Source organism: Dermacentor silvarum, chromosome 11 (assembly GCF_013339745.2).
Source record: "Dermacentor silvarum isolate Dsil-2018 chromosome 11, BIME_Dsil_1.4, whole genome shotgun sequence".
NCBI lineage: Eukaryota > Metazoa > Arthropoda > Arachnida > Ixodida > Ixodidae > Dermacentor > Dermacentor silvarum.
Genome location: NC_051164.1, coordinates 96,137,381 through 96,165,260, shown reverse-complemented (window position 1 = coordinate 96,165,260; position 27,880 = coordinate 96,137,381). Strand labels below are relative to the sequence as shown.

The 27,880-nt window shown below is 42.9% G+C and overlaps 1 protein-coding gene across 1 annotated transcript in view; it reads right to left on the bottom strand.

The window, feature by feature from the left end:
• Nucleotides 1–10,470: 10,470 nt before the first annotated feature.
• Nucleotides 10,471–27,880, bottom strand: part of LOC119432757 (neprilysin-1-like) — a 28,648-nt gene continuing 11,238 nt past the window's right edge. Inside the window, exons 10-19 of the mRNA XM_049658473.1 lie at nucleotides 26,427–26,504; nucleotides 25,509–25,621; nucleotides 22,668–22,726; nucleotides 21,330–21,381; nucleotides 19,110–19,177; nucleotides 15,378–15,508; nucleotides 14,919–14,984; nucleotides 12,873–12,977; nucleotides 12,685–12,761; nucleotides 10,471–10,684 (exon numbers count right to left, since the gene is read on the bottom strand). Of these exons, the coding sequence (XP_049514430.1) occupies nucleotides 10,585–10,684; nucleotides 12,685–12,761; nucleotides 12,873–12,977; nucleotides 14,919–14,984; nucleotides 15,378–15,508; nucleotides 19,110–19,177; nucleotides 21,330–21,381; nucleotides 22,668–22,726; nucleotides 25,509–25,621; nucleotides 26,427–26,504 (849 nt within the window). The 3' untranslated portion in view covers nucleotides 10,471–10,584. The remainder of the gene's footprint in view (nucleotides 10,685–12,684; nucleotides 12,762–12,872; nucleotides 12,978–14,918; nucleotides 14,985–15,377; nucleotides 15,509–19,109; nucleotides 19,178–21,329; nucleotides 21,382–22,667; nucleotides 22,727–25,508; nucleotides 25,622–26,426; nucleotides 26,505–27,880) is intronic.

Sequence of the window (27,880 nt, the reverse complement as noted above, 5' to 3'; positions counted from 1 at the left end):
AAAAACTTAATTACTGAATTTTGGTCAATCAGTCGATTATGCATAACATTCTTTGTGGAAGTAATTGCAGCCTCTTGGAGTAGACCAGCTCATGAACTAGAATTGAGCTATCTGCTACAGACAACCTCTAAACATTTTTGAACGTGTTCGTTGAAACACCCGGTATAGGCTAGACCTTCATACCGCGATCATCATCAGGCTATTTATATCCACTACAGGACGCAGGCATCTCGCAGCGATCGGTAATTACTCCAGTGAATTAGTGTTGCGCCTGCTGAGCCCATCGTTGGTCTGCGAATTTCGAAATGTCACCACATCACCTAACTCTCTGCCGTCCTCGAGTGCGCTTTCTTTCTCTTGGCAGCGATTCTGCAACTAGCTATCCACCATTTGCATTACATGACCTGTCAAGCTTCATTATTTCCTCGTTATGTTAACAATATAGAATATCGTCTACCCCCGTTTTCTTTCTAATCCACACGGCTGTCTTCCTGTCTCTTAAGGTTTGGTCTAATATTTTTCATTCCATCGTTGGTGGCATAGTATAATGGTAGAGCATCAAGTTTCTGCGTCCATACATCGATATCGGTAATCAATCAGAAGACCGCCGAGGTAACACCTGAGCTTTGCTGGCGTAGTTAGTTGAACTGTAGCGAAAGTCTACATCACGTTTTACTTCCCCTGAAGGAGGCAAGTGGTTCAGAAATAGCTATCCGTTTGCAGTAAAGCGGGCCGGCGGCGCGCCACCATGTCAGTATAGAAAATACGCAATTCTCCTTTCATTCTGATGCCAGAACGATGAAGTAGTACTTAGCTGTAAACCAAGAAACCGCTTCCGGGGTGAAAAGTTGCATTTAAACTTCACTGTGCTATTGTCGTCGTCTACCATGACAGGAAAGAGAACTAACGTCTACCTAACTGAACCTAACCCCCATGGAGACGCTGTGTTAAACGGGGTTCATGATCAGCCCCTATTAATGCGTTAGCGAGGAGCGTCAAAGTGGGGGGAAATGTGTGTGTTTGTGCGAAGTGTAGGAAACCGGTCACTTCGTTAAGGTTGAGTAGGGATGAGAGAACTTAGAAGATAGTGCATGTGTGTATGTGTACGCATACACCGTTTATATATATATATATATATATATATATATATATATTAAAGCTGACGTTGGTCTGATGAGGGCCACCGTCGGTTGCCCTTCGCTCCTGGCAGGACGTGCGTCGAGAGAGCTCCTGACACTTTGCACTTGCAATGTGGTGAACTCGGTCTAAATCATGCATCCGTGACCTGAGAGGCGCGACGGAACGTTAACGCATTTCTCTCGCATTTACTGCTACATCGCCACAGAAGTTTTTTTCTTTTCCACCAAGTACGTCCAAAGTGGGCAAAGTAGGCCTATATTGCTATGCATTATTACGGAATCCCTTTTGTAATCTTCTGGAGGGCGCATAATTAGCCATAACGATGCCATATAAAAATGACTCGGGAATATTGACAGGTATGGGCGCGGCTATAAAAGCTTCACTGCAGCCCTGATTCAACGCAGTTGCTTGCGGATAATAGTGGGACCGCATTATAAAATTATTCTTCACCTTAAGATTCACGCTTGCTAAAACGTTTTTAGGTACCATGGAACGAGCAGTGTAGAAAGATTGTATTGTGTATACCTTACCTCGTTGAAGGCACACTTCAGTGTCACACACGCTGTATTTGCCTAAACCGGAAGACAAGACAAAGGTTAGCTTATATTCAAGTAAAGTTCTGATACTATAACTTTTTTTTTCAAGTAGCACAATTGAAATTAGAATATTTGGTGCATCAAGTTATGCAAATCTAATGCAAGCCACCATAAGTAGAAGTAAACACTTGTGCCATAATAATTGCCTCGGAAAAGAAAATATTTGAAGGGAAAGTAAAGAGAAAGTTGTAAGCAGTTTATAATTTGGAGTAATTTTGATTAAACTTAGTTTTCCTTCTTCCGGTGGAAAAAATATCCATATTAGCCGAGAAAATGAAGGTTAAATGTAAGTTATTTGAACTTCCCGTCCTAAAGCCACAGCGCCGACAGACCTGCGTGACTTATTGATTTCAAGATATGTTCTAGCGTGCGGGTCGGTTTAATTGAAAAAAAAAACGTTCTCGAAACTTTATAGTCTTTAATTTACCTTAAATTACACTGTAATTAATTACACTCTACATTCATTGACAGCTTAAATAGACAGCAGCTTGGCGACGCTGTCAAAATGTGTACCATCAGAGCTAAGCTGGAACGGGAAATTTAAGGGCCCGCACCAACCACCTCTTTAATTTGCTTATTTTATGGTGCACCAAACCTTTGCGCATGGTGCGAGAAAGCGCGGTATGGTATTATAAACAGGTGACATATTATACGGCTCAACTTTACATATCTTATTCATATTGCTTGTACCTCGCATGTTGGCGTTGCTTTAACAAGCGTGCTCCTTTCTACCGCTATCGACTGCACCCTTTTTGTTTATGCAAAAAGAAAAGAAAACATGGGGAAAACATTACATAGTAAGTGAGAGAGCCGCAAATGATAGTTACCGAGCGGCTGCAGGCTGTACGTTACCAGAAAGGGAGTCAGGGCTATTAGGGGAAGCTTTTCCTTTACGATCTGTCACTGCTGTTTTGATTGTGTAAGTATTCCAGCTTGCACAATAGCTGATCACACTACTATAAGCGGTATCAGCGCTTCGTGTCAAGTGGCAATATTTCGTTGTTTCAGAAACTTGCCTTTCTGACTCTTCATCTTCGTTGACTTTAAAGCATCCAGGCACATCGACGTTACAAGACAGGATGATATAATGAGGTGTATGCGTGACATAGCTCTTCCTGTGGTAAAGGAAAGAAAAGAGAGAAAAGTAGTCCAACCCTATCTCGCAGTAAAGCTTAACGGCTTTTTTTTTTACTCCGTCACTGTAGTGTTTATTACGCGAAAATGATTCCTGACAGATTTGTCGTAATGCGCAAGTTGTTTAAACCATGCATGCACCTATTCTAAATTTTGCTGGCGTTCGGGAATAAATTGTTCTTGCAAACCTGGTTATCCCGCAATATCACGATGCCGTATTAGTTGTTCGGAACATGCTAAGGGTAAGTAATCAAGTCAGCAAAGCGTCACAAAGGTTATCAGAACTTATAGCTGGACAAACAAGTGAACAGGACAAAATAAGAGTACTTCAAGATGAGCAAATAGTAAAACAAACATTGGACATTTAAAAGATGTGCTCGGAAAGCAAACTTATTTCTTATTTCGAAATTTAGTACTGGTTAGGGACGCTTAACGCTTAATAATAAAAAAATTAGTTGTGTGGGAAAAATGTTACTTGAATTTATTTCGGCAAATTCTTTGTAATAATGAGAAACTCTATAAAAACAAGCGCAAAAATCAAACAGCTTTAGAAACGTCAATACATAGGCCCCATTTTCAAATACAAATATTCCATGTAGTGCCTTTTATTTACGATATTTAGGAAGCGTCACTCTCGCCACGTAATGTGTACGAAATACCATGCCGTAAAGGAAATTAGTCGGAAATGTTATAAACCTTAAATTGGGAGTATAACCTTAACTGTTTACAAACTTGAATATTTCCTCGTGACGCTTCTTCGCCAGCCTGCGGTCTTGCACGTCTGTGTAACTGTGAAGACGAGCGTTCCAGTAGTTTCTCAGTTCTTTGCTTTGTGCGCGGATAGGGGCCAGAATTGACGCGGTAACGGTTGAATCGCTGCACAGTGAACGTCACAGTAAATTTAGCCATCGATTATGAGCCGTACCTCTGAATATATGACCGCCAAACATGACATCCCTTATTGTCATCATAGAGTTATTTCGTTTTCAACCAGGGTGTCGCAAATTCTTCACGCGCCTGTCAGTTGGACTGGCCGCCTATCACGACCACCATACAAAATACATTGGTTATTAAGCGCTGCACGCTTAACAAGCGACTATATATGACTGAGTATTTATACGCTTGCTCTTACAATGGTTCTATTTTTGGGTGATTTTCCTTGACACAGATACAGTATTCCTTTAAGCCTTGACAAAATAAGCATTGAAATAATTTCATGGCAATAGCCAGCACAAAAGTGGCAAGAAACAGAGGATCAACAACATTGCCTGTTTAAAATACTTACGGTGACGGTCAACACCACAGGGACTTTAAGAAAGTGTCTGATGTTCCTCACCCCAGAAGTTCACTGTAGACGAACAACACTAATGGCACTGTAGTTCGCTGCGGGCATGTCAAATGTTCTCTACGGTATATATATAGGGACAGATCTATGAGCGCTGTTCCGAACAGTTTCTTTCCTCATTTCTAAACTGTTACAAATAATTGCCCTAGGATGGCCGTGCCGGCTACCACTTGTGAACTATAAAAAAAAGTCGAGTTGTATATCGCCACGTGTGGCTCTGTTTCGAGTACGCGCTTTTGAAATTCGGAACACTTTATGCTCCTACGACGTGCTCTAGTACCTGTTTCAGGCATTTTAATTTAGCAACATTTGTTCAACGTTACTTGTTCATCGGCTCTAAAAAGTGGGGTACGCGTTGCACCTGGTGCACGCGATAGAATTGGGATCAAAAGGTGCTGGGGTGCTGCTTGCCTAGCCTTATTTCAGCTCTCGGGAGCGTGTAAAGGCACTCCACGAAACTCTTATAGCTCATGCTCTCGACAGGCCTGAGGAGCTGCATGGTTGAAGCTGCATGCGCTTTTTGAGCTGATCGTTCTCGTGGTGGTATAATCCTTGTGTATGCCTTTCCATAAAGAAAATGGTTCACTGGAAGATGAAGCAATCGAAAACAGGGTAACAGGAGAATCCTTAGCATGGAGGAAATGTTTCGACAAGTTGACTTGTCTTTGTCATTGATGACTAATCTTTGTAACTGAATTTTATCATCGTTTGGGACGTGTCGAAGACATGAACTTTCAACTACAAACGGGTGATGTTCTTGTCCCGCCATTGTTGATTATTGCGTGCAGCTATCATGAAAAGAGGTTTGAACTACCCAAGCGTCAACTGCAGAGGACGACCTATGAATATGGTCTAGACGTGGCGCCTTCGGCCTTAAGAAGGGCATGGGTTATATTACAAATTTTGACGTATTGTTACTCGCCTTCGTCTCTTATGCTGGAGAAAGACAGTTCGACAGAAACCAAGATGACAGTTTCTTGAGGGGTCGCACCATCCTACAGTGAAAACATCTCTCATGGAACGTCGATGTGTCAGGCCTTTTCTTGGTCATATGAATGAGGTATTTTATAGCAAGGAGCCGGTTGTTGTGGTATTGGCGAGATTATTTGCCCTCTTTGGTTCCGCGCTGGAGTCTTAAAAATGCCTTTCCCACTTTTGCAGCGCGCAGCTGTGACCTACACTTCAGCGTGGGAACACCTGACTGCCATAACCGTTCTAGCTCTTTGTGCCCTAAATAGGAGCGCCATAAAAGCCCTTTGAACTTGTACCTATAACAACCGTCCAAAGAAGCAGCTGCACAACATTTTTGAAGGGTTCTTCTTGGCATTTCTTTTTCACGTTCTATATCCATTCGGGTGTGCGATACCTATAACTTGGGCTGATAATGAGCTGGTAAAAGTACTAAGTTATTTGAATGTTTTGCTTTTGTTTTGTGGGTACTGCAATTGCGGCGGTCTTCAAAAACGGTGCCTCTATATTTTTTTTTGGCAGCTCACCGAGCAGTTATCCCAAAAAACGTAGTCGTTTAGTTATGTGTATTTTTTAATGGGGAACGGTGTGGTCTTCGCCACCTCGATGCAATCAAATTCTCGCTTGCGTGAACAAATGAGGAGAACCATTTTGACCCCTTCACACATGTGCACGCAACCTATTTTTGCAATTTCTGTGCAGCGGGGGCAAAGAGTAGAGCACATACATAAGGTTTAGGGTAAACTGAACATTCTGCTAACCTATATTACTTCATTTTACTTATGAGTCATATGTATCGCTACGGAGTACCGCTTTGGGGAAAGCACTACCGTGTTTTACGTGGTGTTTGACGTGGGGCACATCGGTAGCAACCTTAAAATATATTTTTTTTATTTGTTGAAATGCTTGTGGCCAATAAATAACTTGTGCATGTAATTCGAGCGGGTGATTGAATCTTTTTTATGAATAAACGTTGCATGACTGATTTTACAATATTGAAACATTTAGTTACACCGTAATTATGATAACTCATCATAAAATGCACAGTAATTCTACCACCTTGATTGGCTTTCAGTGGAGTCTCAAGCACCCTGACATAAGATTATGTATGTTTCACACATGTATCGACAGTCAATCATAATTCGTGTCAGAACGAGTTAAGAAAGGTCTAAGCGCGATCTTCCCTGAGCAGCCATCAGCCATTTTCTTTTTCGCTTTGGTCGCTGATGCGTCCCCGCATATGATTTATTTGTCGTATTTCGAACATTTAAAAGCTTTATGAATTTGACTTGTTCGTGGAGCAGTATATTGACAAATGAAGACCGCAGGCAGTTGACAAGTGAAAACCCGTCAGAGTAAATACGCAGTCGTCAGGCAGCGGTTGTCATGTGTTTACCCTTAGTTGTGTGACTTGATAAAAGTAGCGTGGAGGCGCTGCTTGTATGAAGAACGCAGCAAGATGCGAAGGAAATACAGAGTGCTGATGCAGCGCTGGTCATTTCCCGAACATTTACAATATTTCCCATTTTCTGAGTTCTCCAGCTTTCGTCGTTGGACGATATAGACTGGGAAATTCGTATTCTCAAATCGTAACTCCTGGTTAGAGAGCAGGAATACGGCACCTCTGTAAGCATAACACACGTTGTAACTAAGTATTGTAAGCACGAATGTGCCAAAATCACTCAATGTGAGCTCAACTACAAAAATAGTATCTATAATATCTTGAAGTCAGATGACATACAGAAGGCCAAATATATCAAAAGCAAACGAAAAAAAAGAAACTGCAAGATGGAACTGCGGCGAAGTTCATAATAAAAAGTTGTGAGTGTGACCGATATAGGGCGTGCGTACAGTAAAGCTTAACATAAGTAGAGCAATATATAAAAAAAGTTTGGAGCACTGTATCAAACGAAAGCTTCATTATCCTCGCAATGACGCAGGTTATGGCTCAAAAATATTTCTTTGAGAGGGTACCAATTTCATGGGCTGTAAACTAACGCGTCTAATTTCCGCATAGGAGTTGCGCCGAGGCACTGTTTGATTCTTGTTCCGCTGGCACATATAGGTCACGGTAGCAACCCTATAGTGACGTATTGCAGCAAAGTGTAGGTCATTTATCAAAGGTTTCTAGCGTTAGATATGGACTGTTTCACTTTCTTGACATAGATGCGATGACGACGAATTGGCTATGTAACGCAGCTGGCCAGCCGTTTCATTGGTTCGTTTTGGCTTGGTCGCCGGAAGCGTGACGAGTCACCATGCCTGTGACACGTTTTTCGATGCATTTCCACATGGCACAATAAGAAAACAATTGAAATGAAAGATAATTTTGGAAAAGCATGTAGCTCTGCATCATCTAGGAACTGCAGCAATGCCTCTGAAATATTTTTTGTCCGTCACCCCATGGTTGTAGTAGTCCGGCACATCCGGCTTTAATCTGACCTTTCTGCGCATGTCGTTTTCCACAGAAACGAAGTTCCGGAAAGATGGGACGTTTGCGCTGTGGGGAACATAGGTTTTCCATTATTATGGCTGTGTTTGATAATGCATCATCTACACTGTGTAGGCCGGTCATTACAACATTTTCTGCGCATTACTAAGAAATAAAGGTTTCTAGGCAAGGTATATTGCGTTATTGAACATTTCGGGTAAACCCACCCACGACAACCTAGTAAGTGTCGTGCAATATACTAAAGCGTTGTTTCTCTACGGATCACGCGCATGAACCCGTCTTCATCATGCCCGGTTCCTAAGCCATGTGACGTGTCAATTGATCCGAGCTTTAATCTTCATAAATGTGCTTCATCGAGTAGGAGGCAAGTTATTACACGACAAATATGGGATTCAAACATCGGCACCTATCGACACGCATTAATTTGTACTGCTCTGCTCGACTCATAGCATAAGAGGCTGTCAAAGAAATTGAAAAGTAGTCAAACACAACCGATGATAAGGTGGAGTAATAAGTATACAAGATTAGCAAAAAATAACTGATATTGAAGCAGTTCTCTTTACGCAAAACAGGGGCCATAGATCTTACGAAAGCCACGATCTTACTTCCTTGAAGTGAACTTAGAATGGGTGCTGCTGGCAATCATTACGATGATGGTCATGTTAATTGTGCGCCCTCGAAGCTAAATATTCGATCCCTATCTCTTCTTGAAAACATTAGAGGCAGTTGGGGAAGTAAAAACATTTCAGCCATCCATTTCTGCACAGTGCACAAGCTATCCAAGACAACAGAAAGAGGAGTTCGTGCGCTGTGCAAACATTCATAGGTTTGAACTCGTCCGCTTTTCTATTCTTCTACATTTCAGCTAGCTGGTACAGTTTTGTAGATTTTCGAAGGCTGAGTCGAAATGACAAGCTACAAAAGACAACGTATGACCAAGAAAAAAGAGGACAAAGCCTTAACCTCAAGTATAACTGGTTGTCTTGTTTTGGCGTATTACCAGTACGCCAAGACAAAACTTATTTCTAGAGAGCGTAACGGTACCATAGATTTGAAAACTGTCTTAATAATTTTGTATTACTAATGGTATTGTTATAGTGGTTGTTTCTAATCTCTGCCATGAGAAATATTATTTCACTTCTTCGAAATGGCAAATTTGTTCGCGGCAAGGCGCCAGTTGCGACTTGAGTTCCAAATTTAGCGTCAGAGCATTCTCTGTCGTTTTTACACTATCTGCATCTCTGTCATGAGTACTATCAATGTAAACCGTAGCCGGAATGTATGTTCATTGCAGCATTCGATGTCTTGAAAATTGTGTCACATGCTGCAGAAATATAAAAATACGCATGATTTACCCAAACACGCCCCACAACTCGAAAGGCACAGAATGCCGGTAAAGGTATCTCTTAACACAGCGTCCTTCAAGTGATGATTTGGGCGCTGATATTTTCAGTGGATGCCAACATTGTGAAGGACCGGTAAAGCCAGCAAGAAACAATTATTTTTTTCATTTTATACAAGAGGTGAAAACAACTAAGTCGAATGGCTCTACATTATTGGAGCCCTTTGGCCAAGTAACCCTGACGACGCATCTGCGACTGCCTTCAGTGACACGCTTAGCGAAGCCTTGAGGTTCGGAGAATCCATCCTGGCGATATTTCGGCCACCAAAGATTGCTACGCGATGGCACCATGTGACGAATGCCCAAAAGTGTCCTCTGAAGCGAAGCCTCATCCTGAAGACATTGGTAAGATGATGGCTCCATGTAAGTGTTAGGGCTAACGAGAGGTTACTGAAGCTGTATTTTCCCGCATGTCGTCAAGGAGTTGCTCTTTGTATCTTTTTTACCCTAAAATACAGCATTACAAGCTGGCTTATACGTAGTTTAGATCCGGGTGAATCGTATAAATTTGATAAAAAATAGGTTGTGTAGGCTGTCTAAGTACAAGCAATTGTGTTTAGCACCCATGACTCATCGACTTACCTTCAATGTTCCTCACCCAATTAAACAAGCACTTCGACTCCTGACCCGACGCTATTCGGACAGAGATGCGCGTGAAGTAAGAGAAAAGTAGTGACACGTACAAGCACGGCCGCATCTTCTCTTTATGTGTCTCTTCTCTCGCCTTTTTGATTTGTTTCTGTATGTTTTAATGTGACTATCGATTTGTTCTGTATATGTTTTAATGTGTAATGTATAGTAATATATATTATTCCAACCTCTGCTATAGTCCTATATTGGCCTGCAGTGTAAATGAATAATTAATAATTATTAAATAAGAATAAAATAGCTTCTGAAGTAGCCCTGCTTATAGCGTCTAAAAACATACAATCAGTAAACAAAATTCTATCACGGAAGCTCTTTCTCGGCCATGAGAATCTCAGCACGAAGCACTGTGTATAGGGTAGTTCAGCGCACTGATTGTTGTAGAAAGCCTTAACGTTCTACAGCCATAAAAACAAGAACAGAGCACAGAAACATAAATTAAGCAGTGAGACACAAGAACAAGTTCTTGTAGCTGATATGCCAACGGTTACATTTTAGTGAATGAACACAGGCCACGATTTCTAAAAAAAACAATGGTTTCATTCTTTCTGGAAGGCCATCAGGTGTCTGATCAACCCTGCCGGTGCGCAGACCACTTGCTTAACGCGGTCGTGGGTGATGGTGCATCGATGTGCGCAGATGCATGTGATGGGGCAATCAATTGGGCACAATTTCCTCTATGTTGGATCTTGCGGCCGAAGCGTTTTCTTAAGTCGTGCTCTGTTATTGTTGCCTGACCTGCTGTGCGAGGTATGTTGCAAGAAAGTTACGCAGTTTCTCGGAAATTTTCCAATGTACTTTATTGTAATAATGGGTCGGTTGGCGCGTGTTCCGAGTAAATATGAAATATCGCAAAAATTGCACACCGCAGTCTTGTTTTCTCGTCCTCTGTGACTACCCCTCACCAGAAAGTGCAGCGGTCTTTCCGGTTCATAGTTGAATTCGCTGGGCAGTTGAACGTATTGGAGAAGTCTGCCAGGTTTGAAATTGGTACGTTGACGCTAAAGAGGAAGCCAAACATTGCACAGGGTTAGCACACACCATCACGTTTGTAAGCGCGCGCTCTGCGTAAGACATCTCTCACATTCAACTTCCTGTGGCAATAAGCAGAAGCTGATTGTGTAGGCAGAAGCTTTGTTGAGAAAACATGCTCTGTCATTGCCCCTAGAGTATTTGTAGTCGGCCGCCTACTGCTATAATGTTAACCAGAAGACGCGTTCACGTCGTTTGCAAAAATTATCCAGACCAGACTCTTTGCCACGTGGTTTGACTTCAACCGGAGCAGTGGGAACACATTCATAGCTCTTGGTGGGGCAAGTGGGAAGGGTGTCACTATCGCCTCCTGATCTTGCAAGAACGCTGAGTGACCTATATGCATGACCGCAAGGCCCCCTTGCAGTAGCGCTGACCGTAAATTGAACGTAGAGTGCATCGAGCACATGCATGTTTTTGTCAGTGGGTGTACAGAGGAGTTGGTACCCCGAAGTACAAAAGTTTTCGGAGCTTGGTATTAGGAAAAAGGTTTTTTTTTTTTGCTGCTAATGTGTCACCTACGGAAGCCATAATTTTAGTGCACAATTTTCAGTTTACACCATCACACTAAACCTCTGAATTCAATGTTTAGTGGAGCAGATGTGACGAAATTGAGGTGTTTTTATGTTGCCATTGTGTTAACGTGGTGCTGTAGCGCTGTTAACTTTGGTGCCGGAGGCTGTGGAATAATTTCCGGTCAGATAATGCCTTGTTAAATACCATCTGATCATTAAAGGCGATGAAGGCAGATAAGGTTGCCCAACCCTTGAATCGTTGTGCCCAACATATAGGGAATGAATTATGTTGGGGTGGTTAGAACAGAGGTGTCATATACCTCATCTGTATAGCAGGTATTGGCGCTATACCGCTGGTGACGTGTCTCCTTTTTTTGTGTTTGTGCTTTTGCGGCTTGTGCCATTTAAGACTAGGATAAATCGATTGTCCTGCCTGCCTTAAATGTTACAGTGTCTTCCTATGCTTCTGCAAACCATATCTGACTGCTACATGGAGTCTCTGATTCAACTGTTTTCATCATCATCAGCCTATATTTATGTCCACTGTAGGACGAAGGCCTCTACCGGTGATCTCCAATTAACCCTGTCTTGCACTAGCTGATTCCAACTTGCACCTGCAAATTTCCTAACCTCATCGCCCCACCTAGTTTTCTGCCGTCCTCGACTGCGCTTCCCTTCTCATGGTATCCATTCTGTAACTCTAATGGTCCACCGGTTATCCATCCTATGCATTACATGGCCTGCCCAGCTCCATTTCTTCCGCTTAATGTCAACTAGAATATTGGCTATCCGCGTTTGTTCTGTGATCCACACCGCTCTCTTCCTGACTCTTAACGTTAGGCCTAACATTTTTTTCATATAACTTTTTTCATATAGCTAACGAAAACTTTCGGCTGTTTCGTAGTTTTTTTATTTCGCGAAAAATATAAGCCCTGAACGTAGAGGAGTGCCTTTTGTGTAGAAACAAAGTTTGGAACTTAAAGCTATTGAGAGATATTTATCTTCGAAATTTCTTGCCAAGTATACTGAAGTTCCACATTCGTTTTATACTCCAAAGTAGAACGCCAGCGTACTCTTTAGCTAATTTCAGAGGCATAAATCCTACGTCTGGCTGATTTGCACAGCTGAGCTGCTGTTAAACCGTGGTTCAATTGAGCAAAATTAGCAATAAAAACCTTAATTAGTGAAACTTGGTAATGACCTAACAGAATGTTGTGCATAGTGGAGCAAATAATGCCTTCCTTTTCTACTTCTCAGAATGAGGAGGCGGAATTCGCTATGTGACACGGAATCTAGTAAATTTAATAGCCAACCAACTTTTTAAACATATGCCCCCATGTCTCTTCGGGGTATTAAAACGGCAACCTTATTTTTAGATGAACCAAAATTTATTCACGCTCTCTCCTCCCCTTCGCAATTATTATAAAATGGCGCAACGTACTATTTTGAATTACCTGTATTGACTTGGGCTGTGTGGGTCATACTGAATTTGCTCTTTTACATACTCAGGACGGCTCAAGGTGCACATTACCTGTGGGAAAAAGAGCATGACGAATACATTTGGGCACTTGCGCTTTGTTCAAGAGACAATTCTGTGGATATGGTTGCTCATTAAAAATGGCACCGCTTTGATGGCACTTACCATTGCGTTTGCAATGAAGAACAGCTGCTCCCCAGAGAACTCTTCCAAGCCCTTTAGTCGAGTGTCTATGTTTTTGTATTCTACTTCCAGGAGTCTTTTATAGGCCTGAAATTAGGATTTGATTTCAATTGGTGAAGCTAAGCAGGCAATGGCGGGCCCTGCTCGTAAGAATGTTTACACAGTGAATCGCCAGTGATTACTGTCTTACTTTTTGCTTGAAATCAAGGTACAAAATGCATGTCAGAAGAAGGATATGCTTTTAAATAAAACAGTTGTCATGCTGTTTGTAGCTTTGCTTAGCGGCATTATTATACGAACTCACAAAAGAAATGTCACGAAGTGAGAACAAAATATGTTGTCCCTCGTGCACTTTGCTGAGTGAGCTTTAAACATTTTCTCCCATGTGGAATTCGGTCGAATGCTGAGGATTCCCAACACGTTCTTTGGCGTGTTTGGTTTGTTGGTACCAATGTTTTTGCTGCCAAAGGATCATACGTAAACGTATGATGACATACCATGGGTTCCGCGTAACTTCAGCCAAATTTTAAAAATATGAATCTGCCAGGTAGCAGGACAGAAACAAGGTAGTGTTGTTTGCCGCCACTTGGATCAAGTCCAACAATTTTTGTATGGCGCCTTATTACTTAATTAGTTATCTTTAATTAATCAACTTCTCAAATATTAAATTCAGAGAGAAAGTGTCAATGAGAAGATTGTAGAACGTACTGGGATATTCTCGATCCAGCTTTTTGTTACTCAATACGTGCTACATGGAAGGTTTTTCTGTGCCTGAAAAAGAGGCCAGTGATACGCACCGAATATGAAAGCCGCCGCTACGGCAGATGTGGTTTATGAGTATTCCTCCTCGACCACTTCTCGTGAAATTCTCAGCGCGATCCTACACGTCAGCGCAGTGCAAGGTTTGAACCCACCGTCGCGCGCCACTTTTGCACGAACTGTCATCGGCACGGATCAACATATGCCTTCTCACGATGTTGCTTGCACGTTGGAACGCCTGCTTCACGTATGCCTCGCGCCCCGCATATCATTTACTGCTGGTGCTGAGTGTAAAGCCAAGGTACCGCTAAGTTGTCGGCGGTTAGTATTTCCTCCCTGCTTGTCAAGCAGAGGGCGCCGGTGCCGTTTTCATTTGCAGAACATAATACGCCATCCAAAACAAACTCCGGAACCACAAACGAGGCCGCATAGCCAGCTACTCTCAAGATGCTTCGATTCAGCAGTGGTTTTCGTTCGCGAAATGTGTAATGCGTTTAGAATGTAGAAGTACCTCCTAAAAACGAGGACAGTGTTCTATCATCCCTAAACATATACGCAGGGCACGACGTGCTCGAGACACCTAGCACCCTTTTCTGTGTGGTCGTCCTCTCGGGGCTGCGTAACTGAATGGGTATTGAAGTTCGAAAAATCGAATTCGTTCAAGAACCGTTGTTTTGAATGAAGGTTTGATTTGTGTATGAAAACGACCCATTTGACATCACTTCCACAAACTTCGGCTAGGTAGTAATAAAGCTGTAGGTTGACGGATAGTTTGATTACTTCACTAGATCACCCATTACACCTAATAAACCATCCAGGAACCTGGATATTTGTTAGCAGAGAGCGAAAATTTGCAGGCTTTCTCATTTTGATGTATCAATAGAATTTGATAACAATGGTCCTCGGAATGTATTCAACTTTTTTTACTCCAATGTCCATTAATTGTGCATCAGAGCATGGCAAGCGAGAAAGTGCTTGAGGCGTCTCACACACTTCATGTGCCGCATTTCAGGCCGCGTGAGCCTTATTGTCTTTTTTGCAGAGTGAGCTGCATGTTTGCCCGACTAGTATTTGTACATGCCTAGTGCTGGTAGCGTATGGGGTAAAGGCGAATATTCGAGGTTTTAGCCTGCACCGTACACGTTATTCTGTAAATGTTGATGCCAAAATAAATGTTAGCTTTGTTTGATTTGGTTTACTTTGAGCGATTTTTGTTTACTGTGACTGCATTTAACACCGGAAAGAACGACGGGATACAGGGGACCTTACCTCGAAAGCCAAACGTAGTCCACCGTTGTCCGCAATGTTCTCGCCCACGGTGTTTTTGCCATTAAGCTGCATTTGGTGAAAAAAAATTCAGGTGTTTCACCCGAAATCACTAATTTCAGGTGCGGCGTCGTAATTCTACGATTACCACAAACACACAAAGACAGTATAACGCGACCATACGTTTCGTTGCTGTTGCTGCACTCTCTGAAGCTTGGGTTGCGAGTAAAGCTTTGTCATATTGTTCGACCTCCACCGGGGTACAAACGTTTTCTATACCTACAAGGATGCTCACGGTAGTAATATCTTAAAATATCTCACAGTAATAACGTTGTAACCCTGGCAGTAATAATCTGACAGTATTATTCTTCTTAATATATTGGACACTTTCTTTATGAACAGTCGTTTAAAAGAATGTTCTCCAACACCTCTCCAAGATTAAGAACTAGCTCAAATTCTCACCGTCATGTTCACTTGCATGTCAGTGATATTTCCGTATTCATACACGAAACATTTGGTCCTCTCCATGAACTCAGTGCGGGTATGCTTGGTCCACCATTGTTTCAGAGCACCATCTGCGTCGAACTGGCTTCCTTTTCGGGCACGAGATAAAAAAGAAAACACTGTTTAAACGAACGATGTAACAACTACGAAATTTGATATCTTATGTAATACTTTACTTCCAGTAAGAAGAGTGATACTTGCATGTGATTGGTCACTCAAATTCCACCCTTTAGCATCCCTTCTCGCTTATGAAACCTTATTGTCACCTCTACGCCAAATAAAGGTACAATTGTTGTTCATCATTGCTTGCGTTTAGTACAGTGAACTATTGAAGCGAAGCCTTCTTAGGGAACCCTCGCCGACGTTTATAACCGTGGCTGCAGCTGCTTGCTGCTGCTGTCCTGGCAATCAGGTCAAATACAGGACAGCACATATAAGGCAAATCAGCGTGCATGCAGCCCCATCCATACTACCCCTGAAGATGTGCCCTAGGCCGGCTCTGCTATTTACGCAATTATGCCGTGATACTAGAAACGGTACCTAAGTAGCCTCGCTGCAATAAATACACGCCTTCAAGCGCGTAATTTCCTTTACTATTGTGATAACAATTATATGGACACTTCAGGCGGGCTCGCACCGTTAGTTTCTCCGCCACTGTCGTGCTCTTCTGGAATCGACAGCGCATGCCTGGGCCGCGCGTGGGAGGTGTTAGGGTCTCCAGAGAAACGCGCTGTATTTGGCTGCTAAACCGCTGAAACTAACTGGGTGGACCACCACGCTCTGCTAAACCGACTCTTCAGCGAGGCGAGAAACGCGTTCTAGCTTCCGCTGCTGGGCGTGAGCGTTGGACGAATGCACATCAACATTCCTGCTGAGGATTAGCGTGTATACCATCCGTGACGCTTACACTTGCCCGAGCAAAACAGATAGTAAACGTCTAACGAAATCTACCTAATCCTTTCGTTGGGCACTGTCAAACGCCTGCATTCTTCATCGGTCTCATCGCGTTACCCATCGCGTAACGTTGCTCATCCACACCAGCGTTATGAGACACCTGATACCTGCCGGGGAGCTGTTCATTTCGCGCAGCAGCAGTTGTTTCGCGTGCTGCGTCGTTCTATGTCGCCTCCGCGTATATTTAGAACACCGTGTGAGAAGCTCCAGAGCCACGCTGACACTTGCTACCGCTTTAAGTTCTTCGCGCGAAACGGCCAATTATTATAGCGAAGCTTCCTGGAACTTGTTTCCTACTGGATAAAATAGGTCAATGCTGAAGATGGGCTGCTCTACCGGTGATAACATATAGGGCAGGAACTTGGAGGGTAACAAAGAATCTCGAGACAAGTTAAGGACCGCACAAAGAGCGATGGAACGACAAATGTTAAGCCTAACGTTGAGAGAAAGGAAAAGAGCGGTGTGGATCAGAGAGCAAACGGGGATAGCCGGTATTCTAATTGACATTACGAGAATGAAATGGAGCTGGGCAGGGCATGTTGTGCATAGGATGGGTAACCGGTGGACCATTAGAGTTACAGAATGGGTACCAAAGAAGGGAAGCGCCGTCGAGGACGGCAGAAACCTAGGTGGAGTGATGACGTTAGGAAATTTGCAGGCGCAAGTTGGCAATCAGCTAGCGCACGACAGGGGTAATTGGAAATCGCAGGAAGAGGCCTCCGTCCTGCAGTGGATATAAATAAAGGCTTATGATGATGAAGATAGGGCAACAGTAAAGTGGGCCGAGCTTGGAAACGTTGGCATATACAAAGTTGGCCAAATCGGAGATAGTATAATCCGTGGTCGCATGGATCGCGGTAATGTGTCAATCCAGCAAGACGTCAAGTGCAATGTTTCAAAACGCTGTCAGAAGATGTACAGGTGTATAGCACCTAATTACTCGCGGGATCGAATCCCGGCCAAGGCGGCCGCATTTCGATGGGGGCGAAATGCGAAAACACCCGTGTACTTAGATTTAGGTGCACGTTAAAGAACCCCAGGTGGTCCAAATTTCCGGAGTCCCCCACTACGGCGTGCCTCATAATCAGAACTGAGTTTTGGCACGTAAAACCCCATAATTTAAATAGCACCTAATTACCCGCTTCACGGAAAGCTTCGCTTCACATGAATCCTACATTAAGATGGGAGTTGCATATTTTTCCTATTGTAATAAAGCAGAACTTATAATTTCCTATTGAAATATAAATTTAGGTACGCTGGATTTTGTGAGGGCGTGCTTACCGGATATTCCCGTAACTTTAGACTAGTCTCTGCGTATAGTGGCTGTTAAAGGTTCATAAGAAGAAACACTAAATTGGCTTAGACTGATAAAACATTCTATCAGAACTTTATTGTCTTTAATTCCGCGGTCGCGGGCGTAATATTAGAACCAAAAATGAAGGTCTAAGTTCTTTTCTTTAACTTCTCGCTGAAGCCCTTGCGCTTGAGTGTGACGTGACGATTTCCAATGTGATTTTCTTAGTATTTAAGCCATTGTGGTTAAGTGAAAAGTCTCAAAACTTGCGAAGTTGAGTCGCTTACAACGCAATATAGCGCAACTTTACCAGCAAAAAAATTAAGCAATGCCTGAGCTGCCATCCCTGGCAAGTACAGGTGTCTCATAACGCTGGCGTGGATGAGGAACGTTGGCAGGGGCGTTACTGGCGTACGCATTGAGACCGACGGAAAACTGCAGGTGTTTGACAGTGCTCAACGAGAAGATTAGGTAGATTTCGTTTGACGTTTACTATCTGTTTTGCTCAGGCAATTGTAGGCGTCATGGTGTGGTATGACGTCACCATGTTTGTGACGACATGGCGAGAGATTGTTTGCAGAAACTTCCGTATGGCATAGCAACACGTCTTTCGGTTGCGGGTTTTTCTGGCTTACCAATCCTCTTTCCACGCCAAGAATAACGTTTTTCTCCATTGTTCAAGGTTAATGCCTAAAGAAGGCTAGCAGTGTCTCTCTAAGGTGCATGGTTGCCTGCGCAGGTCACTGAAGTATTACAAAAAGAAGTTAAAGTACTGGGTGTAACACATAGATATGGTATCCGCATACTTATCGTTAGGTTCTTGATTCATTCAAGGGGTTTAACCTCACAATGCAACGCTGTGACTTGAGAAATGCCGCAGCGGAGGGCTGGAAATATTGTGCACCTGGCATTCTTGAGACTGTGCCTAAATCTATGTAAAGGACCATGTTGCGTTTCGCCCCCTATATTGTAGTTAGATTCTTGTTGTACGTAAGCAGTTGCATACGTGAGAACCTGTTGCTGTGAGAGTGTACTTCAAGATAACCTAGTAGTGTGTGCACAAGGTCTACAACAGCGAACGATAACAGGCATGAAAAATACGAGAAATATGCAATATATGAACAGACGTCAGCTTAAGCACCTGTGAGAAAGTTGATAGCAGAGTGAAATATAAAGCAAAGGAGAAAGATAAGAAAATGGGTTTCAACATGATGAAACTGATGTATCATTTTATTTCTGTATGCTTGCATATATAAGTTGAAATAAAGGGCACACAACTTTTTAGATTTGTTATTCAGTACCAGAGTCGGCGATACTTGTACTTTTGTTTCGCGCGGACTGTATTGTGTTTGAATATTTTTCGTGCAATACAGGTACTGTCCCATAACTTCTAATAGCCGGGAGAGCGCCAGTCAGTGCATGCGCTTTGTCTAAGGACCCACCTGTGTCGTCGAAACCATGTGTCATTTCGTGACCAACCACCGTGCCAATAGCTCCGAAGTTGATGGAACTGTTGTTGGAAATACAGTTGTGTTAATAGGACAATTAACGTTTGTGATGAACGACTTTGTTTTATTTACCGCACAATAAACGCTGCAGGAGGAATATGGAAACTTCTAACGCGCATAATTCTAGTTATTTCGATTTGAAGTTTGCCAACAGAGTTGAAGATCGGCTATATCTTGTGTTTTTTATAGTCCGAACAAACATTTTAAACATTATTTGTTTCATATGGCTTGCATAGACGCACATACATTGTATGACAAACATATGTTATAGCTGTATGATTTAAAGTGCGCTGATTGGCATTTGTTCGTTTATTTCAGATATCATGTATAAATTGCATATGTTTACGCAGAAGATGGCGATATCATATACGCTTATCAGTAATTATAAGATTGGCACCATTTTCGCAACTTTCATTGCGAAAATATACTACAAACTGCGTACATGTGCCGATTAAGTTTCTCAAAAGCTTCAAAGCCTACTTGCAAAGTTAAGGCCGATGTTAACTTGATTTTCAATGCATAATAATTAACGCATTTTTGATGGGGAGCCCAATATATCGGAAGTTTCGTTATTCATACGCTTTCCACTGCTGCGCGTCTTCAATTCCTCTACGTGCTAATGAAATGTCTGCTGGAACTAAAGAATCACGTGGTATATTCAGTACCGATCAACATAGACGAAATTATAATTGAACTGAAAGCTGGGCGATGTCGTAGCTTTAATTAACAAACAACGGCTGTTTAACTGTTTATCTCTAACTTTTGTAACGAGCAGTTACCAATAAACAGTTGGTAAGTGTTCGTTGGTAACAAACAGTGCCTGTTTCTCAACTTGCCTCAGTCGTCATATTTTGTATGCGAAGTATAGTAGTCACCAGAGAAGTGTGGCAATGCAGGTATTTTTTTTTCAGCTAACGCAAGTTGGCTAAGCTTGATTACGCAAAGAAATTCATTCTCAATCTGCGTTTATTCTTATTTGCATTAGTGATTTAAAGGTCGTTACAGAAACGACATGTAAAGGGACACTAAATAGGAACAATAAATACGTTCATAGCAATAAAGTATTCCTCCAAAATTCTAGTCACTTTGTGGCAGGACGTTCATTATACAGAAGAAAAATAAACACGAATCCTCTTTTTGATTTTTCGCGCCTAATCCCCAGTGCCAGTCCGGCAGAGTGGCGTTATGAATTTTGAAGTGTATTGTCGAACTTAAGGCATCGTCACGCAGTAAAAATTCGCGAATTTTGCTAATTTCAGCGCTCTGCTTCGTTATTATAAAAATTTAATTTAACTTTGCTGATTAAAATTTACCACGACCAAGCAGGCACTGTGTATATCGATGACATCACTGCTAGCTCAACCGGGATTTTAAAGGTTGTTAAATTTTTCTTTCTACATGGTCCACCCTCCTTTCATAGTATGAATGTTTTTTTTCTTTGTATTCTAGAAGCGTAATTTACCAACACAGCGCAATGTATTTTGCATTAAGTGTCTCAGTGAAGGTTGTTGACATGCACGGTTTCAGCACATGCAGCGGTTGTAAGCTGCAATTGTGATCATGTGGTCTTGTTTATTTTGGGGATGTAAGAAATCAGATCCGAAGCAGCACATTAACGGTTGTTGACAAGCACTGTTTGCGTCCAGAAACAATTTTCGGAAAACATTTGCAGATGTCTCTGGTTATACAGTCATGTGCTTATACTGTGCGAAGAAGTTTGAGGGTTGAAGAGGAAATCGTTATTAGATTAGGTTACCTGCTATGATGTGGAAATTGCTCAACCGGCTTCACAGGAATTTATAGCATTTAAATGTAAAGAGGTTATAGCGACTGTTCGAAGTTGTTTTCGTATGTTACCAACATCGTTACTAGTGTTGACTGACACCATTTTTTACATATTTTATGGAGCTTACGTTCAAGAGATTTCCCTGATTTTGAGTTTTATGTGCTGGACGGCAATGCAGACCGTAGATTCGTTACTCTTCGAGGTATCGACAATAACTCGTAGTGGGGTTCTTTGAAAGGGAAATTAAGAAAAGTTCGTCTTGGCAGAAACATTACCTCACAGATACACAAAGAAAATTAAGCTATGGACGTCTCAGCTACTTGAACGATTCCGTTCAGAGTAATCATTCACTGCATTCAGCGACTCACCGTGGAAGGCCATGCTCATAGAAGACCCCTTGCAGGATACCGGAAGGGAACACTGCACAAATATCAATGTTTATATCTAGGCTCGAACAATGATGCCAAATTTACGAAATTGTCGAGAATGCTAAGGGGTGAATGCTGAGTAAATAAATAAAAGATATGCCGCATCTCGTATTTGGTGTGTACGTTAATAATCACAATTAGTACAAGCACGTTGCAGCAAAAGCACAATTGAGCTCATGCACCTTTATTGAAAGGCTGATTCATCAGCTCTTCCATTTACCTTTTGTCAACATTATTAACGTGTCGAGACTGGGGCCAGCTTTCGTGCCCTTGTCTTCTTGACAGCTCCTAACACATTTTAACGCGATAGCGTTAAGGGCCCCGTGTCGCAGAATATCCGACGTCGGCGTCGGCGTGGGCGCGCGGCATGATTGGCGGAACTAATCATCCCGAACCACCCCAACCGCGCAGACCCTCCGCGTGGCGCAAGGCGTTAGTGAACGAAATTAAATTTCTCAAATTAAAATCTGTCCGAAAAATTATAAAGTGCGAATTACCTACAACCTAGAGACGTGATAGCTTCGGATTGTAATTTGAATATACGAGAAAACATAATTTTCTTGCGCTGAGAGTCAAACACATACACCTTTTGAAGCATTTCTACAATTCATGCAGTGGCGCGCCGCGGTTCTTTCTTGCAAAAACACCATCCAGATGGCGCTGGCCTCCGGAGCAGCTGCGTGCGGAGGCGAAGTTGGACAAAAAACGCCAGTTGCCGGGAAGCCTGATAAGCAGCCAAGGACATTTGAATGCTATCGCGTTCCACTCTTAAAGGCGAAGCTTAAGCGTCCTCCAAATTTTTAAAACGAATAATACAGCTCACATGTATTGATGCAACGGACAGTTACGTCGGTCACTTGTGATACATTCAAGTGCAAAAATATATAAAAAAGTACCGCTGCGTGACGCGAAGATTGGCTTTTGTATTAAGCATATCCATTACTACATGCTATTCTTAAGGACAAATCTTGAATTCCAAGCTAATGGAACTGCGCAGAGTAACCATTTACGCTTTTTTTGCAGGGCCATGTTACAGTGGCTATTGAGTAACGCTGGTGTGCTGCGGGGATGTTCAACAGATTGCCGAAGGGGCAATGTCCGAAATTCGTGGGCATGGGTGCGCTTGCTTGCTCTTGCGTTCAATATTTTCAGCTGTGGGTTAGACAAGGCGAGTTTCACTGGAGCCGTGTCAATATATACATATATGGCACTTGAGCAAGGCTAAGCAGAAAGAAATCTACGCTTACGACGTCATCGCAAATGTTCATGAACACTCACTCATTTCGTTGGCATTCGGGCTGTAGAAAGCATTGACAACGGCGGGGCCGACTTGCCACCTAAACAAAATCACGAAAGTCAAACTGACGCGCATCACGACAGATGGGCACAGTCATTACTGACTTGCTGCTTATTATTTAGAGCTTCTTTGTTAATCAAATGAAGATTGGTCTCATTCGCAGCGCCGGAAATTTCGGTAGACACACTTACCTCGCTTGAATGAATAAACCACGTACTCAAGAACTTGGCCAACATATGTCCACTTTGTCTTGTGAGATTAGCTCGAATATTTGTTGTCTAATTCATTTTAATCTGTTTCTGCATTATGCATCACTATTAACATGGAATGGGAGCGATTTTCTTGTCAACTGCATTCTTGTCTACCAAGAGGGACAGTATGCGTCGTCTGCCACGTCTAGGTGTATTTGCGAGCGGAAGGGGGGGGGGGGGGCAGTTATTCTGTAATTTAAGCAAGACGAAATGCTCAATGAACTTTCCATAGACGTTTTCACACGTTTAGAGTTTCTTGCTGTGTCTATTTTTGGTTTTGTATTGTTTAAATCGTGCATCGTTCTTGCTTCACTGCGAAGTTTGCGAGGGGAATAAAGAAGGACTATTCAAAATACAGACTTAAGATATACAGTCAGATATCATATCTTTTTCTAAATGTTGAATGTATGTAAAGAATGGCAAAAACTTGTTTATATTTTCCGCAATAGAGTCAACGTGTCGTGGAAGGCAATTCAACTGCGTAGCTTGTAACTTGGACCAATTATTAAAAATACCCATATTCTTGAGGGCGTACGAGGACATCAATTCTTGAAGCACATGGTGGACCGCATCATGAAAGCGAAAATTGTCATGCCCCCGTGCGTAGCAGCAAGGAACAATGTAAGCACATGACGTTTTTTTTTTTTTTTTTTGATAAGAGAAACCGCTTTAAGGTGTCATTGCCGTTTGTTCATTGTGGGAACGTAATCATCGGCTCTTGGACACAACGGCAGCGTTAGAAAATTTCAGCTGCTTGGTATCTTTGGCGAGGAATATATGTTTGTTGAAATATAACGTGAAATTTACGAACGTCTACGTGAATTCATAGCAGCTGTTCAATTTTAGTTCAATATTTAGACAGTTTGCGCACCTATGTTTGTGTGTGGGAGAGAAGGAGATAGACGAGTTGTGAAAAGAAGACCAGTCTAGCCGGTTGTTCGATGTTTACCTCGCCATAGTGAGTGTTTTCTCGAATGTCATAGTTCCGGAAGTTTAATCACTACGTTGGTCAAATCATTTTTTGTAAATCACCCGCCGCGGTAGCGGTAGTTCAGAGGCTATGGCGGTGCACTACTGAGCTCGAGGGTTCAATCCACGTTCAATTCCGAGCACGGCAGCCCAATTTCGATGGAGTCGGAATATAAATACGCTCGTGTAACATACATTGGGTACACAATTAAGAACCCAAATTGGTCAAAATTAATCAACATTCCCCACTACGGCGTCCCTCATTACCAAAGTGGGGTTTTGGCACGTAAAACTCTAGAAATAATTTTTCTTCAGTCCCCCCGTTAACTGCAACACCAGAAAAAGCAATTTCTTCTGCGTTTGAAAGAAGACGGAGCTCACCAATGCACGAAACACCTTCGTCATTGTCCTCGTTACTGATAGCGATCCTACAGTTTTTTTATATTTTAAGTAGTTGGATGCAATAGGTCATTCTGACAGTATGATGGCAGTTATTTATTATTTGAGGTTTGCTTGTTAGTGCAAAGTTTACTTCCATGAGCAAATTGTGTGGGTCAGAGATTCCGCGATAAAGACGATTTTCTTTTCCGCCTATAAATTGTGTGGATGCGCGACTCTCACACGTCCCCTGATGTTGTTTTCCCCGCATAGCTCGCGTATCCTGTAGTCCGGCTTCACCGCGTGGCTAAGCGCCGGCAGCGGTCGTGGTGGTTACGGCGCATTGTGAGAGATGGCGCGAGTGTCGCGATGCTAACGCCACCGAACGGCGGGGTGACTTGGGAGAAAAAGGTCGAAGGCGCTTCCTCTTCGGGTTAGGATCGGTGAGCGATGCGGACGTCCCGCGCGTGCGCCGATCCACGCTTCGCGAGACTGTCTCACGTGGCTAGGGCACCGGTATGGACGAACACGGATCGTTCGAACGCGCCGCCGTTCGCGTGACCGTACATGTGAACGACTAGGCGATGGTGTCATAGCATGGGGCGAACATATTCGCTCGCTATCCGGTCGCGGTGAGTCGGACTTCCTTGATTTGTCGCGCGCCCATGTGAATGTTCTATGCGTACTAATTCGGCTAGCATGTATTAGTGCATGAAAGGTGCAATAAGTGCCCTTTTGATTGTTTGCACTACTGTGTCGTCGTTCCTTTTCCCAAGAGCCCGAGTGAGACCCCACAAAATGTAACTTGGAAACAAGGACTCCACTCCAAATTTAGCATTGAGACCTTCCCGGTGCACTCGTGAATTTCGGTTTGTGCGTCTGAACGCAAATAAGGTTTGTTCAGTCAGCATCTGCCCATATACCTTTGCTCACAGGTGTGTACACGTTCTCCTACTACCGGCTCCCTGGTGCCGCCCGGCATTCTGACGTGGGTTGAGCTAACATTTAAAAAAAGTAAGTTTGCATTCTACGTAGTGAAAAGGTTTGCAGCGTCTGTACCACAAATCTCAATTTAGTTTCGGTGCATAACACTAACAGGATCATTTTAGGTCTGCCAAGGCGTCTACATGCTATGTTATGCGTTTTTCTTTCACTGTGACTACAATTTTATTTTCCAAAGCCTTGCAAACTTATGTATGCATAAAAGCTGGTTTCATTACTTACGCGGCATCCCTGTTGTACGGCCGTCGTAACTTTAGCATTTCCTGTTTCCAATGGTTTCGCGACAATGCGTACATCATTGCCCCGTAAGAGCCATTGAGCAACAGTTTTGGTACCTGCAGTAGCAAGTAGTTGGGTGATTACGTGGAAACGAGAAAGGCCCATTGTTTACAAATAAGAACGCGTAAACATTTTACTACCAGTGAGCATATGTAGTTAAAGCCACGCTATGTGCACATCATCATCATCATCATGGCAGCAAAGAAATTGTTATAACGAAGGCACGCGCATGCATTCGTTATTTTGTGCATCAACGGAAGCAACATGCAAGCAGCAGGTACGTGCCGCACTCAGTGGACTTCGTATTTTGCTGAACCTCCTCCAATTACCATGGCGATGGCGCATACCCACAAGACCAGCGCTTGCTGAACCACAGCCTCCCAGCTAACATTTTTTCATTGTGATGTCACAATTGTGTGATTAGCCTCTGTAACAAAAGCGCGCTAACTTCAATCGTGGATGATCGTCATAGACTACCGTGTAGGCCTGCTTGGGAGTGCTTCCCCGTGTCATACTTTATTACACTTTTTATCACTGACTATTTGATATTGTTTTCCTCCTTAGTTCATTTTTGTTACTTTTGAATGTACCTGTGCACTTGTACAGATTGATGGGAATAAACATGCAATCGCATTTTGCAACAAAATTTAATGCGAACGATTGTTTTTCACTGAACCTAGAATAAATTCAAAACAATGTTCTCTCTATGCGTCTATGCCTAATGGGTGAGCAGACCTTGTGTCCTTTCCCTAAGCAAACTGATTTGAAAAATTATTTGTTACACAGAGCCCACTTCAAAACCAGCCGTCTTTGTTTGTCTCTTCTACAGTAATCAAGCTTAAGGAATTTGTAGGTACTTACAAATTTGTAAAGTTCTTCAATGTATGTCGTGTTGAAAAGCCAGTCAGGATATCCAATTTTGGTCGCCATTTTCGTCAACTGAAAAAAGAAGGTAAAATTTTCGTACTCTGAGAAAGCACACCTCCTATAAGATACGCCGCATGCGCACATGTAGCAGCCTTCGCGTTTTTTACGTCAATGGCTGACGAAGAACAAGAACAATCTTTTGGGTTTCTGAATGACGCAACGCAAGCATATGTTTGTGCAAAATCACACTTTTTGGCCTAGTGACCACAGCGTTAATATGTGGTAATAGTCAGAGACGGGTACAGATTACAGACACTGCAAAAGAAGCCGCTAAAATAAAGATAACGTACAATGCGTCTATATTTTGCGCTACCTGTTCTCTCTGGGTTCTTTCAATGAAGTTGAACGCAATGTGGATACCCAAACGCCTGAAAGAGATCCCAACTGCGTGACCATGACCATGAGAGTCTATTAAGTTAGAAGAAAGTATTAAGGAAGGGCTCATATCCTTAGGGTACTTTTGAATGCAATTAACCGTATTTGCCTACTTCAGGTGTTTTCAGCCTATCAATCGATCTATCTAGCCTCTTACGCCAGCCCAGAAGCTAAAGTTTTCTACAAGCTTGGACCACTAGGTATGTGCTTGTGGTCGTGATGCCGTCGTGGTCGTTCAATCGTCGTCATTCTAGCTTCGTGATCTGATTCTCGTCATACCGTTCTCATCACGCCTTCTAGGAGGATCCAGTGGCCCAAGTCGTCTAGTAGCTTGGGCCACTAGGTATGTGCTTGTGGTCGGGATACCGTCGTAATCATTGCATCTTCGTCATCCCAGCTTTGTCATCCGACTCTCGTCATGCCTTCGTCCTCACACCATCGTTGTGCGGACGAATGACAGCGTTCGTGATACAGCCATCGTCACCCAATTGTGGTCGCACACTTGTTATCTAATTTGCCACATATCAATGCTATCGTTGTCACTGTGTACTCGTCATACCGTCTTCGTGAGGCCGCTGCGGTCGTTTTATTGTCAACGTTATAACTTCGTCATCGGATTCTCGACATGCCGTCGTCATCACGCCGTCGTCATCACGCCATCGTTATCACACAGTCGTCGTCATACCAATGCGAGCATGCCGGTGTCATGCTTTTCTTTTACCGTCGTCATCACTCCAATAACCCTAATTCTATTGTCGTCATGCATTCGTCGTTCTATCAACAATCCTCCTTCATTCTATACTAATCATGCTGTCATAATTTCATCGTGATTCTGCCATGATTGTCGTCTCGGTCGTGGCATAATCGTCACTCCAGCTTCGTCATCGAATTATCGTCATGCCATCTTTCTATGAGTGCGAAGTGCAATAACGCCACCGTATGGCCGTATTGAGTACACGTTAAAGAAACCCAGCTGGTCAAAATTGATCCATGATCATATCGGGGTTCCGGCA